Raw genomic sequence first — 15,395 nt, 5'->3', positions numbered from 1 at the left:
ATATATATATATATATATATATATATATATATATATATATATATTTTTTTTTTTTTTTCTTTTTTTTTCAGAGACGAGTCTTCGCTAAATGTCTTAAACGTCTTGTTTCGTAATTACGTCAGATTTTATCAACAAAGAATTGATATAAGCCATTTCTTCAATAGTTTCTCATCTTCTTTAAAGAAGAATGCTTCAGGTGTCTTAGATACTTACTGTATTAGTCCTCCACCTGTAGTTATCTGCACGATCACAGAAAACTTCGGGACAGAACCTTAATTTTATTACCAAATTGGAATAAAGGGTGATAATTTACCACGTGTAAACAACACTCCTTTCTGTCCTTTCAAAGGTAGCTCAAGACTGATATCGGACTTGCATATAATTGTCTTCTTTGACATTATAAACATAACGCAAATTGGATGTGATGCAAGTTTTAAGTGTCGGGGAGGGGGTCGGAAAATCAAATGTTTATAGATTTTTTGTCGCTGTAAAATTGGTTTTTAAACGCGTGGCGGTTGCAAAATGCGGCTTTGCACCTCTGATATACAGAATTGATAATACATCGATGGCTTAAAATATCTTATTCTTCTCAATGGACAGAGCAATATGACAAGTACAATGGCGGGTACAGGATTTTGATAATTGGGAATAAGTTTTTAAACCTCATTTCACTCGACATTATTAAAATACCAGGCGAACACGCCCACTGATTTACGTATGCCAAAGGCCTGGAAAATCGTTTTTTTTTTCATTTAGCTCGTAAAGCAGTTTACTTGTATTTTGAAAGTAGACGTGAAAAAAGGTACGTCAGAAGGTGAAGGAGGAGTACGTTTTAACGTTTTAAAAATCTCAGTTATTTACTTTGGCGTACTGTGTTCAATAACTTATTTAAGTATACATTGGATTGAAAGAAATGAACAGGGCGCCCAGCCCCCCTGATCCCTGCAATTAAGGCTAGTGCGGCAGTAAAAAAGTGGGGGTGGAGGGTGGGGGCCGGGTCTATAGGTGTGACATATCATAGATAACTTTCATTTCTGACTCTTATCTCCCGGTTGTTACCTATTATTTCTACATTAATACAAAGAAATGAAAAATTTTTAACTGCATTTTACCCGCGTGGTTTTGATATTTTGAGCATTAAACGCCGTCTTCGTACATACTTTTCCCCTTCGTTCGTGTTTACATCACTACACTGATTTTCACAAACACTTTAGAGTTCAATAATTAGACTCTTGTTTCAAATGACTGGGCCAAACCACGGGAAAAGCGTTGTCATCGATCGAGGGCAGATCGTGAGCAGACCATAGACTACCAATGAACCTGTTCAAGACTAGTTTACAATCTGTTTGTAGCTTCCCCAGAGAACCACACTGAGAGAGTGTTGCAGACGGCTTGTTTGAATGGTGTCAAAAATGCTTGTGCAAGTTAAAAGGGGCGAGGTCGGAGAGGTGAAAGAGTTTTTACAACAACACTTGATATTTACACAATACAGTTGTACGAATTAATATAATGCAACCTTTCTGAGTTCAAAAGCCACTACTCAAAGATTATTCGACAGAATCGCTAGAGTTTCACGTCGAGAAGCTTCATACAGTCCTTGTGTTCAGATCAGTTGATTCAATATCGGGGTCATTTTCAACACAGGTTCCATCAGGTTCAAACCTTGAGCTTTTTCTTCTTCTCTTTCGTCTTCTTCTTATCATTATTATTATTATTATATTGGTAATTGGTATTGGGTACAGTCTGCACATATTAGTATTGGAGATAACTGGTTTTAAATTCCGATTTTATCTAGCTTTTGCGATCAACATATTTTCTTCTCTTTTCTTGTTTCTTACGTGTCCCTAAGAAACACGCTAATTATTCTCTAGCGTACAGTCCTTGTGTATAAAAGGATATACATGTATGACTAAACATCTTACATAAGATTTTCGTTGGAACACAAAACTCCTGAACTTTCGCCGCTTAAGAAATCAATTGTTCCAGTGCTCTATCAACTTAATTATTGTCGGTCAAATAAAACCTGATATCTATTGATATTATCTTATCTTATTAAATTTTTACAAAGCTTTTCATCCTTTCAAGCAACTACCCATGTAACCGTGCATGCTGCATGCATGTTGATAGCCCATCTGCTGCACTCCAGCACCTCTTCATTTTGGCGGAAAAAGTAAACGACGATTTTCCCATACTAAACAATGGTAAATAATCCGTTCTGACGTTCAAAGGCTCTATTCCCATAGATTTTAGATCGATCTATCCCCGCGGGGAGTCTCACTAGATTACTTTCAGATAATCCGACTTAAATGTCCGTCCCGCCTACTACCAGCTGTAAGGGGGTAATTAACTTTCGTGTCCGCCCGGCTGACAGCTATTTAGCGTGAACCCCCAGGGAGTTAGGTCGATCTAAAGTGGGTCGATCTAATCTATGGAAATGGGGTGAAAGTTAGTAGATTTTTAAAGCGTGTTTTCGTAGTAATGGGCAGCCTTCTAAGAAGCCGAGCAAGTCCGAAAAAGAGGTCGGAGATAAAAAATTCACAGATTCCACGGGCTAAAGTAGAGCAGCATCCTCAGAAAAACAGACAACAGATGGGAGTGGAGAGAGCTGGCAGCAAAATCTTCAAGTGGTCCCCCACAGTCAATCAGACTACGGGACGGGATATGATAAGATAGCCATCTATGAAGGTCCACGTAGTCCGATGGCAAGCACAGATTTCAGAATAATTGAGACAACCGCCGTTTTTCGGTGGTAAAAAAGGAATTTATTATATTATAAGTTCTGCTTACAATGTATTAATTGTGGAATTATGAATCCCATATGAAGAATTGTTCTTCCTTTGACGTAATAAGTGTTTACGTTATCCTATATCTTCTTTTTTTATTTTCGTAAATGTTTTTGACTATTTGACGGAAATCAATATTATTAGGTCAAGCATCATCGCACTAGCAACAAGGTTACAACAGTACCATTGAGAAAAGGTTAAATAGTTAATGCACCAAAGCCGCAATATGATCTTTTCTTTTGCTCTTGGGACAATCTAAATCGATTAAGAGTCTCTAGAACTAATTTGTGCAGAATATAAAGGTTAAAAAGGTTTTAGACGGGGAACATATAGAAATGAAAAGAAAGGGAATAAAGTAAGCTGATCAATTGTAGTTTTTATTTCTTCGCTCACTAGCTCAGACTGCTTAGTCTCACGGTTAGCGCAGGAAACACAATGATGTTACGAACGCTGTGCCATATTTATAAGGAAAGGTTATTAACTATATTATAAAAAATGTGAACTACATAATCATACCGCTATACTTCATATAGGGACTCTGAAAAACTATAGTAACAAATAAACAACATACTAGTACATATTGTACCCTGTTTTTATTCTTATTTATTTATTTATTATTTTGTGTGTGTGTGTGTGTGTGTGTGTGTGTGTGTGTGTGTATGTATGTGTTGATTGTATTGAACAAATCGGCTAATAGTTTCTCGGATCGTAACATGTACGTGACTAGATCCACTCTGTATTTATTGATACAGTGTAGTTGTGCATTTAATAAGGGAAAGAGATAGAGTACCTGTGTATTTAAGTCATTCTTTAACAGACTAAGTTCAGTTCACGCCAGATGTAACTTACATCTGTAAAAGGCCTGAATTCAGCCGCCTGGCAAGCAAACTTAATCGATGGTCTAAGCTGCACTCTTAGCATCACAACTAATGTACCTCATTGTGGATGCTTGGGATGTGTGTGTGTGTGTGTGTGTGTGCGTGTGTGTGAGAGAGAGAGAGGGAGAGAGAGAGAGAGAGAGAGAGAGAGATTATGAAGAAATCCACTTTTCAAAATTATTAATCAAACAATCTATTTGTCTGGTGACCATATTTAAACTCAGAAAAGGTCAAATGAAAAATAATATAAATGAACCTTGTGCCATGGAAAGATCTAGGATCTTAGCGCGGTAAAACTGGCATGCAGACAAGACTGGCCGATGATTTTACATGTCATCTTACAACATCTAGTTTATTTATATTATTTTTTTAATGATTTGCGCCATGACAGTAAGACTGGTGCTGCATATTTGACGACCAATGCCAGTGCCACGTGGAGATTTCTTAACACTGCTACCATTCTTTAAAGGGAAATGTTTTTACAATGTGTATTATCAAAATATTTTACAGAAGGTCTGGGTCTATTAGACTGATTTGTGTGTTTACATATAGTAAAGACTGATGTCAGGACCGAATTATCATTTGCCTGATTTCACGGAAATACTTACAGTAACTTACATTATTGTGCTTATTTTCTGCTATTTATATTCTTCACAATTTCTATGCAGGTTTGTAAGCTTGCGACCATTACGGTCGATGGCCTACCTCGAACATCCTTTCTATTCAGTCGTTAATTGGTGCATGGTATGAACTTGTATCATTTGCTACTCTTTATAGAAGTTAACCAACGCAATGACTGTTTCATATGCCACAGTCGGTACAGATCGAGTTTCTGTTATGTTGGACTCCCGGTCGAACCCACCTAGACTGAAAACGAATTGATTGTTTTTCATTACGAAGTAAATGATCGATTGATCTGTCACGTGTGAAAACACCTAGTAGGAAATGCGGCTGAGTGTTTTATTTGCACCAGGTAATCTTAATGGACTTCTTGTCACTCTGACAGTATGACAGTATTTTCGTCCCATCGATGTGTACATGAATACGCAGGCGTCCCTCTAACGTCAACGCACAGTAGCTCTGACGCGCCCAAGCTTAGGTATTGATTGTTTAAATCTAAAGATAACCGTTCTGCATTGGTAATGTGGACTATAGCGACAAGCAACGACCACACAGACTTCCTCTGCTGTTTTCTTTTACAGCCCGAAAGTGACGTTTGACGTCAAGCACATTGAACTTTTCTATGGTTTTGATGAGCTAAAAACATTGTCTACAAGATCGTCTCTCTCTCTCTCTCTCTCCCATTCCGTACAGTGGTAGGCTGGGCTATATAGAGAACGGAATATTCCCTTCCTTTTCGAACTGTTGTTTAAATCTCCATCAACAACAACAATCACAAAACCAGTCCTCATTTATTGAAATGATTTATTTCCAATATTTTAGATGATGCGAAAATGTCATCAATAAATAACATTGTAAGAAAATTTTACCTTTATCTATCTTCTTTTGCCTTAAAAACCCTCCACGGATCTTTCATTTCAGACACTAAAAGTTTTGTAAAGTTGCAGTAAAAAGGGGACCATTTAATTTGCCACTAACGCAGCGTACCGGGTGGTTACGTTTTATATATACGGAAAGACAGTCTAAGACCCCATTCCCAGAGATTGGATCCATCCAAACTAGATCGACCTAACTCCCTGGGGGTTCACGCTAAGTAGCTGTCAGCCGAGCTGTACAGCTTGTGGTAGGCGGGACGGACATTTAAGCCGGATTATTTGACAGTAATCTAGTGAGACTCCCCACGGGGATAGATCGATCTAAATGTCTGGGAATACGCCCTTAGTAACAGCGTAATCTTTGCAACTTACAAAGATGGCAGGTAGGAGAAAAGAACTGGATCGACGCTTTATGGTTATAAGGTTAATCTGCAAAATATGACAGTAACAATTTTAATATGGGGTGTCCAAAGGGTTGAATTATACGGCTATTGCGGCTGCGACATGATTTAAAAGGGTAACAAAAATATTTCCCCCTCTTGCACTGCTTTGCGTATACATCCTGAGGAATTGGGGGAAAATTAAACCAAAGCCTATACTTTCCTAGGCTCTGTTGGAAAATATGCGTAATAAAAATAATCTGAAGTAAAATTGTAGAAAAGGTATTTTGATATAAAAAATATTTCCTAAAATGTACTTGTGTTAAAAAGACTTCTCCAGCGGTGATTTGTTGTTTCAAGTTTTGTTATTCTTATTGAGCACATCTGTTAAATCCTCTCCGTGAAACCCAATGATATGCAATACTCTTTGCAATAAATACTTTGATAAGTGATACCTTTGTAAAAACCCAAGGACATGACAATTCAAAGTTGAGTTCAAACACAAAATTTTTAGATCTTGGAATCGCCTAAACCCCGTCATTTGACGTCATCTGACGAGCATGACAGTTATCGCCTGCCAAGCACTGGGTAGATACATGCACATGGTACATGTAAAACTATACATGTCATATTAACTCATATCTCACTGGTCATCAGTTTTATTATATCGAATTCCTAATTGCTCACAAGAAGCAAACAATCTTTTCAAACTATTTCTAAACAGTTAAATAACTCAGCAGTTAATTAGTTCATTAACGAATGAATGAATAAATATGGAATCGTGTCAGCTTTCAATTAGTAAAGAGCTAAGTTCTATCAAGTCCTGACTGAACGCACTCATTGGTTTCGCGAGTGTCTTGTATATATTCAGGCCTTGGTTAAAATATTATCGTGTGAACGAAGCCACTGAAATCGGCCTGATGCGACCCAAACAGCTGTGTGATAATCATTAATGCTCACTATACTGGTATCTCAGCATTAAATAAATCATGTATCCGAACCTTCAGTAAACCTAAATACACAACACCTGTCTTGTGCACTGTATTCCTAGCAATCAGAAGAAGTCGATCACATCTTTTGTCCAAACAGGATTCCGCTTGTATTCCGTTTCCCTGCGACTGGACTAGTTCCAGTCAAGTTAGGTTGAACTCGAAATGTCCCATGCAGTATTAACTCCCGTCGGCTGGTTGTATGCTTTGGGTTACCATGGAAAGGAAATTAATATTTCTGCTGCGCCGTTCAACGCTCTGTATTGGTCCCATGTCGTTAGGCTGACTGTCTGAGGTGAGCTACTGGTAGTTGTATTACCCGCTTAGTAAGGCCGGTCCATCTTGACTGGAAAGACAACGTTCGAGACGAGCAGCTGTATGCATTACAAGTTATACTTTACACATGTGATAGTGAACATTTTGTGTTTTTCCTTGTTAGTATTGTGCTATTCGGAAATTCTAAAGAGAACGAACTAACCAATATTGATAGGAGCTTAATTTTAGGGAAACTCTGCCTGCGACTACACCCTACATACATGAGAACTGTCAATTTGACAAATTGTCACGTGACAGCGATCTTTGATAAGCGTTAAAACGAACCACAATTTACCATTGACATACAAGCTGTCGATAATCACGGAAGGAAAGAAGAATCGTTAACAATCAAGAAAAACCAGCATATAGCACCTGGTTTGCTTTGCAGCAAATTAATTGCACAGAACAGACAAGCGGGTGAAATCTGGAGTAAAGGATACGCCGAGAGATAAGTTGGTTGTAGCAGACAAGATGGCTGGGCTGGCGCGGGTGGCATCCAGAGCGAATTCTGTTCGTCATCCACCTAAAATTAGCATGGTTAGACGCGTCAGTGAGGCATTTCTTGGACCAAGGGCACCCGGATACCAGCGTCAGGTATTGATAGCATAGGTCTTATCAAAAATGCACACGCTGAAACCGTCATAAGCATTTCAGTTAAATGAATAGGTTTGATACACGTAACATGGTTTCACTTTCTTTTTATACATTCAAGCCTGTTTTGGTTAAGGACTAATTACGATAGATAAAGAACTAATTTTAAGCACTTGGAAGTATTACCATTTGGTTTCGACAGGACGGATAAAAAGATTTGGGCTCAAAAATAATTGGTTAATTAATTGATTGATTAACGGTGGAATAAATGAACACATATAACACCATGTTCAATTTTCAAGTAGTAAGCGGCATTAGCTGTATCAAGTTCTTTACTGAAAGCTAACCATAAAATAAAGAAGTATGAAAGCACTTACTGAACTTAAGTTGTGTCATCCCAGGTATTTCTTTAATTTCCGCTTTTCTTGGGACAAAGGTTAGTGATTTCAAAAATTAAAAAGGCAATGTGACATAAGCACGGTATATTTTTATAGAAAATTAAAGGATCCAAACCGACACTTTCCCGCCAAATTCAATTTGCCCCAAGAATGGTGTATTTCTCCTACTCACAAATCATTGCTCAACCCATTCCTGCACTTGGACTCGATGTTTGAAACCTTTCTGATCAAATGATATAGTTCCTAATGTCTAACCAGTCACTGAGACCTTTATGTCTTCCTGCACTTTATAAGAAAATATTGACGTCAGGTGCTCTTATTTTTTATCGCTTTTAAGGTCTGAATTGGGAAATGTGAGTAGCTTTTCAGTATTTATATATAGACAAAGTAACTATGACTTGGGGCCTTTTCGAACGCGAACAGTATATTTTAAAGGAACAAATGTAATTGGAATGGTCCTAGAGACTTGATCTATTGATTGATGAGCAAATTGGTTGGGAGAATGGATAATTGAACAAACGAACAAGCAACTTAAAGAATGGATGAATGAATGGATGCACAAATAAATGAACCAACGAAGCAGGGGATGAATGAAGGGAAGAAGGGACACATGCTATGGCTGAAAGAACCGTGCGACCAATGAGAGCGGGGAAGGGCACATGAACATGTACTAGTGGGTGTTGAACAGACGGTCAGACGGCCAGAAAATATACCTCAAAGCAAGTGTCTACAAATGTTAAAAGAAGTACTTTTTGTGCGTCATTTGCGAGATATAAATATGAAACACAAATATCAAGCACATGCATCGAAAAACTGTAACTTGTCACTTATATGCCCAGCAGTGTAACGTTTAATTACATATGCGCATGTTTAGCCTTGGGTTTCTCATTGCTGGCTTGTATTTCTGCATTTAAAGGTTATGGGCCCTAATGGGAAGACTTACAATACAGGGTAAACATAACACTGAAAACTGTCGTACGTTGTAATTTCTGAAATATTGTCGGTATTTCGGAGAAGGAACATTTGGACGGTTGAAAACCGTCAATGAAAACTGCTTGATTATTTGCTTTTTTACTTTAGATATTTTAGCCTGATGCATTTCAATTGAACGTGAATGTCGCGCAATTGGTCGCTCTTGTGGAGAGGCATCAAATGTAAACCACCGACTAATTAAATAAATCTATACAGGATTTCATTTTACTTTTAGATTTTCGCACTGTTTAAATTTTAAATATAGAAATTTTTGACCAGTTCCAGTCATCTTTTGTAAAACACACCACATGCAAATCAAGAAAATGAGTAATTCAGCACAAAATCATTTAAGATTTATGCCGCATGCACTGGTGTTGGTGCCGTGCACAGAACATAGACATGGTAATGTACTCTGGCTTTCAACCTGTAGAAAATACCCGTGCGTCTACCAAGGTACTGCAGAATACAAAATTTATTATATTTATCCAGGGTTGTTTGTATTAAAGCTGCTGTGTACGATACGTGATGACTATGAAACTGTCGCTATTAGATATTTAATGCTTATAAAAGCCCTTTCACACCATGTCAACAAGCGTCAGACTGTTTTGGAATGAATAAAACGAATAAAATCCGTCCAAGGTCTGAATGATAGAGGCAGCACTGATTGTAATACATGTGTATGTGCTGCATCACTACTACCTGCTGACGCATGCACGTTTCCCTGTCAAAAAGTGTATTTTATTGCATATGAATGTAAAAAACGTGAAAAACATACTCCTTTTCTGCAGACAATTCATAGGAGCCCGATATCGATGCTGGTAACATAATATCTGAACAGCGCCACCCGTATCAGCGCACAGCTTATTGCCTGGAACACATCAGTAACACCTCAATGACACGCACAGTATAGCTTTACACCGCGGGACCTGCACATACACTGAGGTTCATAATTTGAGCAACACCTTGAATTTTTCAAAACCTTCTTTTATCACGGTTATTTTTGGGGATTTCGTTTGTATTTTAGCTGTACGATTTCATGTATATTTTATAAACCTTGTATTAAAGTTGGGATTTCTATTAGAAAATACGTCACATAAATATATTTTGATATTGGAATGACTATATTAACTTAGTGTCTAATAGCAAATGGCTTAAAGGAGTGCTCCAACAGAAAAAAGGTACCTCCCGGTTAAACAGCTTATCATAAAAAAAATCAAACGAATCTTATTAAAAATGTACCCAGAAAATAAACAGTAGACCAATTATAGATGGCTTGCCTTCCCAAGCTTTGAACTGCAGCTTCACATTACCTGCAGATTGTCACTAGATTCTGCATGCATGTATTGGGATAACGCTTGTATTGGGGGTTAGAGCTGTCTGACGGTTTGCACTGGGTGCTGGATCTTGTTCACTGCTCTTCTAACCAAACAAAATCACACAAACGATAACCTGTGTATATATAACTTTGCTATTCTTATGTTTTTATTGTTGATGACATTTATGTATTACTTCATACATTCAGTGAGCTAGATGATCAATTCATCATATCAGAAACACATTTCGAGAGAAAATAGAAAAAAGGTAGAAATTGAATTACTAAAAATAAATCTAATGAAATCAGTTTGATCATTTCCGCATAACCAACAAGGATTATATGAGCAAAGCACTCAATGCAGTCACGCACTTCAATAAAATTCAACGTAAATTGGTTAGGTTATTTTAGACACAATCTAGTTGAAGCAATTGGCTGTTATTTCTTCTTTCGTGTATTCAGTGTTATCAAGAACTGATATTAGCCGATGCATGTGGGCCCTTTCCAGATAATATGATACAACAAAGCGTAATAATTGCTTCCACGTTATGGTAAAGGTCAAGCAGACCACCATAGACAAATCAAAGTGTACCAGAAAGAGTTTCCATGAATCAATATTCCCAAACGACAAAATTGCTGAGGCTAAAAAATAATTTTCGCCCGCGCAGTCACAGAAAGTCGGGTCAAGTGTGGGGCATGATAAGAAAAATACATTTTGCTGTGTTGGTAAGAGTAGGTATCGATTATCTATGAAAGATCGACACGGTCGCTTCACGTTCATTATGCAATTGGCACCAGGGAAAAACAGCCTCCAGTGCGAACCTCACTGTTTCCATTGTGATATTGTTTCTCCTATCCAGGCAGTGGCATATTGCATTCTCACTCTCCGAACTAGGGCCTCGATCTCATTAATTTAAAGGGCAATGCATGTTGTAATAACTTCTGCCAAATTGAGATCGATCGTTTATTTTTAGAGATTGAAATAAACATGATTTTATCACTAGGCCTATAGCGCTCCTAGTGTGAACAATCTACCTTTAAGGTATATTCATATACTGTGTATTCTTTTTTAAGACTTTTGTTTCTAGTTAAATGCATTCTTGTTGCTGTTTAAATTGAAACTAGTCTCATTTTGACTTCGTTTTGAAGCAGGCTACATGCTTTGCCATGGCGGTTTTAATATGTTAAAACACAAAATGCGTGAACAGATGATCTACTCTTGAAATTTTGTCAGCACCACAAAATTTCGCACAATTCAGTCAGATCATCAAAAATGAAAGTTGTCTGCCTTGCACACAGACAGACCTTTGTCGACAGAGACGACACGGACTCGTAGCCAGTCAAACCGTTTTATATCCAATGCCAAGCAATCGTCTTCCATTAAACCCCTATATCCCATTTCATGCTCTGTCGTAATTTATTGCATTATTTTGTTTTTGAAGCCTATTTTAAGTGACGTAGATGGCAGGCGAAGTCACCAAGGACTATCTCTGGCCAGAGTTCCACTATGGACCTAATACCCGTGGACAGTTCAGAAGTTTTAGTGCTACCGGGACAGTTCAACTTACGTTTAAAATCGACGGAGCTTATACATGTACAACTGCATATGCATAATAAACATTACGCAACTGTTTCCTATGGCAATAATTATGAAAAACCGTGATAACATTTGTACAAACTGCTGTTGTCGTCTTTATACCCAGCATTTATTGATTTTTGTTTCACTGCTTAAAAGACTTATTTAATTCCGCATCTTATGGATGATAATATTGACACGGCTCTTACCCTTTCTGTATTGAGCTAAGAAAATCCGCTTAAAAAGAATATACCTGCGATAAAGGCGTTCCATGAAGTCTTAGCAAATAATTTTAAGGACTTCTTTTGTTAACGTTTGTCGCGAAAGAAGAAAATGACAAGTTGCTGTATTGAAGACAATACAATTCCATATTTTCAAAGTTAATTCGTTCTTTCCGCAGACAGACGACCTTGGCAGCCAGAAGTTAAGGGCTGCGGCAGGGACCAGTGCTGGTTACGGCTCAGTGACGTCACAGTTCATAGAAGCACGTGAAGATTCAGCCACTTATTTGGAATTCATAAGTAGAACAGGAGATATTGTTTGTAATTCAGGTAAGCGTTCCTGAAATCATCTTGAATCTGAATAATTGTAGGCTGTCTCATGCAACATTTTAATACTAAATTTTTAATATTAATTCTGATCACAAATTAAAAATATGGTATAAGTTAAATGATGGTATTTTTGTCGGTATTTATGTTTACCGGGTGAGGTCTGTTTTGACACTTGTAGTACCCAAGGATTATTCTCTGCAAAACTTATCTCAGCTACAGCATTTCACCATTTATGAACCTTTGGGATTTAAAGCTTTTCGAGAGCGTTAAAAGTACATGTACGTGTAAAAAATCGCGCATAAAAATGATTATTCTTTTTTAAAGAGTCACTTCTTTTGCTTATTCGCATTTTGCATCACTTCGGCTATCAATATGTCGATAACACATTTGATTGTGTTTAGTTTACCCACGTGTCAAGACCACTTCTATCTGAATATGAATTAAACAACATAAAACTTACCGCATTCAAAATTGAACGTGTACGGTGCATCTGCGAGCCAAAACGAATGAAACAGGTTCATAATTGAGATTACGTGCATAAAGTTATGTAATTTCGACCCATAGCTACTGGATTGAAGCTTATTACGACGTGCACAGCTCAAGTTAAGCGGCTTTAATGGCACGCACCCTAGAGAAAATCTTTCAAAGAGAATTCAATGAAATCAAAACAATCCTGGAAGAAAGGCATAAAAGCTGTCTACAACTGAATCTTCACATCGACAATATGCACTATAATTCTATACACAGAGGGAGTTTTCGGGACAGCTTTCGGGGCAGTTTTCGAAGACCTAGTCACCCTCCTCGTGAAGAGATCACAGGCGCTGAAACCTTGAGTCGAACGGAACGCCTTAAAAGGGCGTTGCAAGACCCAGGTGTAAAAATCAGAATTGGCGACTGCATCCTCGACTCTATATCTGCGCTAGACACTTGCTGCTTTGATCTTTTCTATTCTCACACTTCTTCCACAGTTGCAGTGACAGTTGTGTGTGGACTGTGCATGGGATTACCCCTGGCCATGATATGTATAGGTAAGTACAATCTACGAGAGAGGACGGTTGTGCAATGAAATGCTCTTTAAACACTTTTCTAAAACTTCTTTGCGCATTTGATAAACGTATTTTACGGTTTGACATTAGATTTACTCTGCATGTGGTAGTATCTGGTCCTTGATTAAGAACTAAAAATGAAATACGGTGTATTACTGTTAAATTATTTCAAATAACTTCGGACGACAAAATGTCTTGAAAGAGATTTCCCTGTAGTTACCTGATAACTCGACTCCATACTACTAATTAGATATACCAAATACCTGTTCCTAACCTGGGTTTGAAAAATGAAGTGGAGATCCACCTCCTGCAAGGACCACTCTCAAGGAATTATTGATGAGAAGATCGCGTCCCCTGACTTGACGTACGTGCGTACCCAAAACCACATAACTTCTAGTCAGCAGAAATAATGGTACCTTTTTTTCAGGCGTTCAATACCTTCAAGAATGTCCAAAACAACCTAAAATCCCCATATACCTACTAGTTGGTGGCTGCTTCGGTGTTCTGAAACTATTAGCTCTGATATGGAAACAACATAAAGCCAGGCGCCTGGAGAGAATGGACCAAATGTACGAGGCCGAAGATGACGAAATGGAGGACCCAGTCATGTCGCGGTCATCTAAATTTACAGAGGGCATACTGACCTTGTTCTTATTCGTCTGGTTCATACTGGGCAATGTGTGGGTTTATGGAATATGGAAACCTCGGTTTGAACAAGTTATAATGGAACCTGGCAACTGGTGCGACGAGACTGTGTACATGTTTGCATTTGTGCAGATTATCATTGTTTATGCCATGATATTTCTGGCATGTGTCGTTCTCTTGGGTCTCTATATTTGTCATCGGTGTGATCGAAAATGATAATTTATAACTTTATCTGTAATTAAGCAATACCATCTTTGAAACAACAGCCTTCTTTTTCTGGAGCACATGATCAATGTTAAGGGCGCCTTAGGTCTGAAATGGGCCTTCTACTGAACGAATGTTATAAGGATCGACTCCAATTACTGGTACTTTTTGATTCATCAGTCATGTAAAAACATGCATTTATGCAAAACCTGAAAGCAGATTGATTTGCAATTTAAAGGAAGGCATAACGTGTTAAACTACTGGTGATGAGTAAAAGTATGATTTGTTATCTCTGTCAAGAAGAGACGCCACAGCTAGAGAATTAATTAATTATTACTTAATTATTTATCTTGGCGGAGGCTGCGCTCTCTTTTCTAGTTGTTATTGTAATTATTAACGGAGATGAGGGAGTTAATGCCTCTTTAAGGGACCGTTTACAATGTACTTCGTCGACCTAGATAATGAGCACAAACGTAACTGGGACCCTCGCTGAATGCAATCAGATTAACAAGCTAACACGCCCCCTTGGCGTTGAGTAGAATAAAGAAAATCTGGTGATTATAGGAGTACACTTGGTACATCTGTTTACCTGATTGCATTCAGCGATACTCCCCATGGAGTTTATGCTCATTAGTTAGGTCGACAAAATTCATTGTGAACAAGCCTCCGAGTTTATATCGGTAAATAAAAATAAGTACAGGAAATGCGGGGGAATTGTTGTGTCGGAATTAAAACAGATTTTTGTAATTAATCTACTGGCATGTACATGGCTGATAATGTGCCGTGTTTGAAACATAAGGCCTTTGTTAGTTATGAAACTATAAAACATGTGAACAGGCAGTGTTTTTTTTTAACTCCGAAAGACAAAAGCAATATATGCATCGCCTGTTCTATTCTCAAAACCCAAAAATATTGGACAAATACGTTTTAGTAAGCAACGTTTAATTAATTTCGTTACCCGACTTCAATGACAGTAATAGTCAATGAATCGGCTATCCTTTGAGTTCACCACGTGAGAGTCGTTTCCATCATCATCATCAAATTTAAGACCACCTCTTCTGTCGATAACCAAGTAAAAACGAAGCAATTGCGAATCAAAATAAAAAACGACACTTGGCTTCATCAAGACGCCCTATTTACTGTTAGTGGTAATCGAATGACAACGATTAAGAGTATGACACTACTGTGACTATGAAAAAAATAAATAACCACGAAATATTGTACGTGCCAACACTGCACCCAAATACAGTTAATACCAA

At 37.9% G+C, this 15,395-nt stretch overlaps 1 protein-coding gene across 1 annotated transcript; it reads left to right on the top strand.

Moving 5' to 3' along the window:
* The first annotated feature begins 6,590 nt into the window (after nucleotides 1-6,590).
* On the top strand, nucleotides 6,591-14,962 carry LOC106164532 (transmembrane protein 272-like). The gene is made up of 4 exons (XM_013542475.2): nucleotides 6,591-7,435; nucleotides 12,091-12,241; nucleotides 13,210-13,269; nucleotides 13,715-14,962. Exons 1-4 carry the CDS (start codon nucleotides 7,313-7,315, stop codon nucleotides 14,146-14,148), a joined length of 768 nt encoding a protein of 255 aa, XP_013397929.1. The 5' UTR covers nucleotides 6,591-7,312; the 3' UTR covers nucleotides 14,149-14,962.
* Nucleotides 14,963-15,395: the final 433 nt, after the last annotated feature.

The sequence above is a fragment of the Lingula anatina genome, chromosome 3 (assembly GCF_051362555.1).
Source record: "Lingula anatina isolate TDL-2025a chromosome 3, LinAna3.0, whole genome shotgun sequence".
In the NCBI taxonomy this organism is placed as follows: domain Eukaryota; kingdom Metazoa; phylum Brachiopoda; class Lingulata; order Lingulida; family Lingulidae; genus Lingula; species Lingula anatina.
This window is presented reverse-complemented; position numbering and strand designations above follow the sequence as displayed.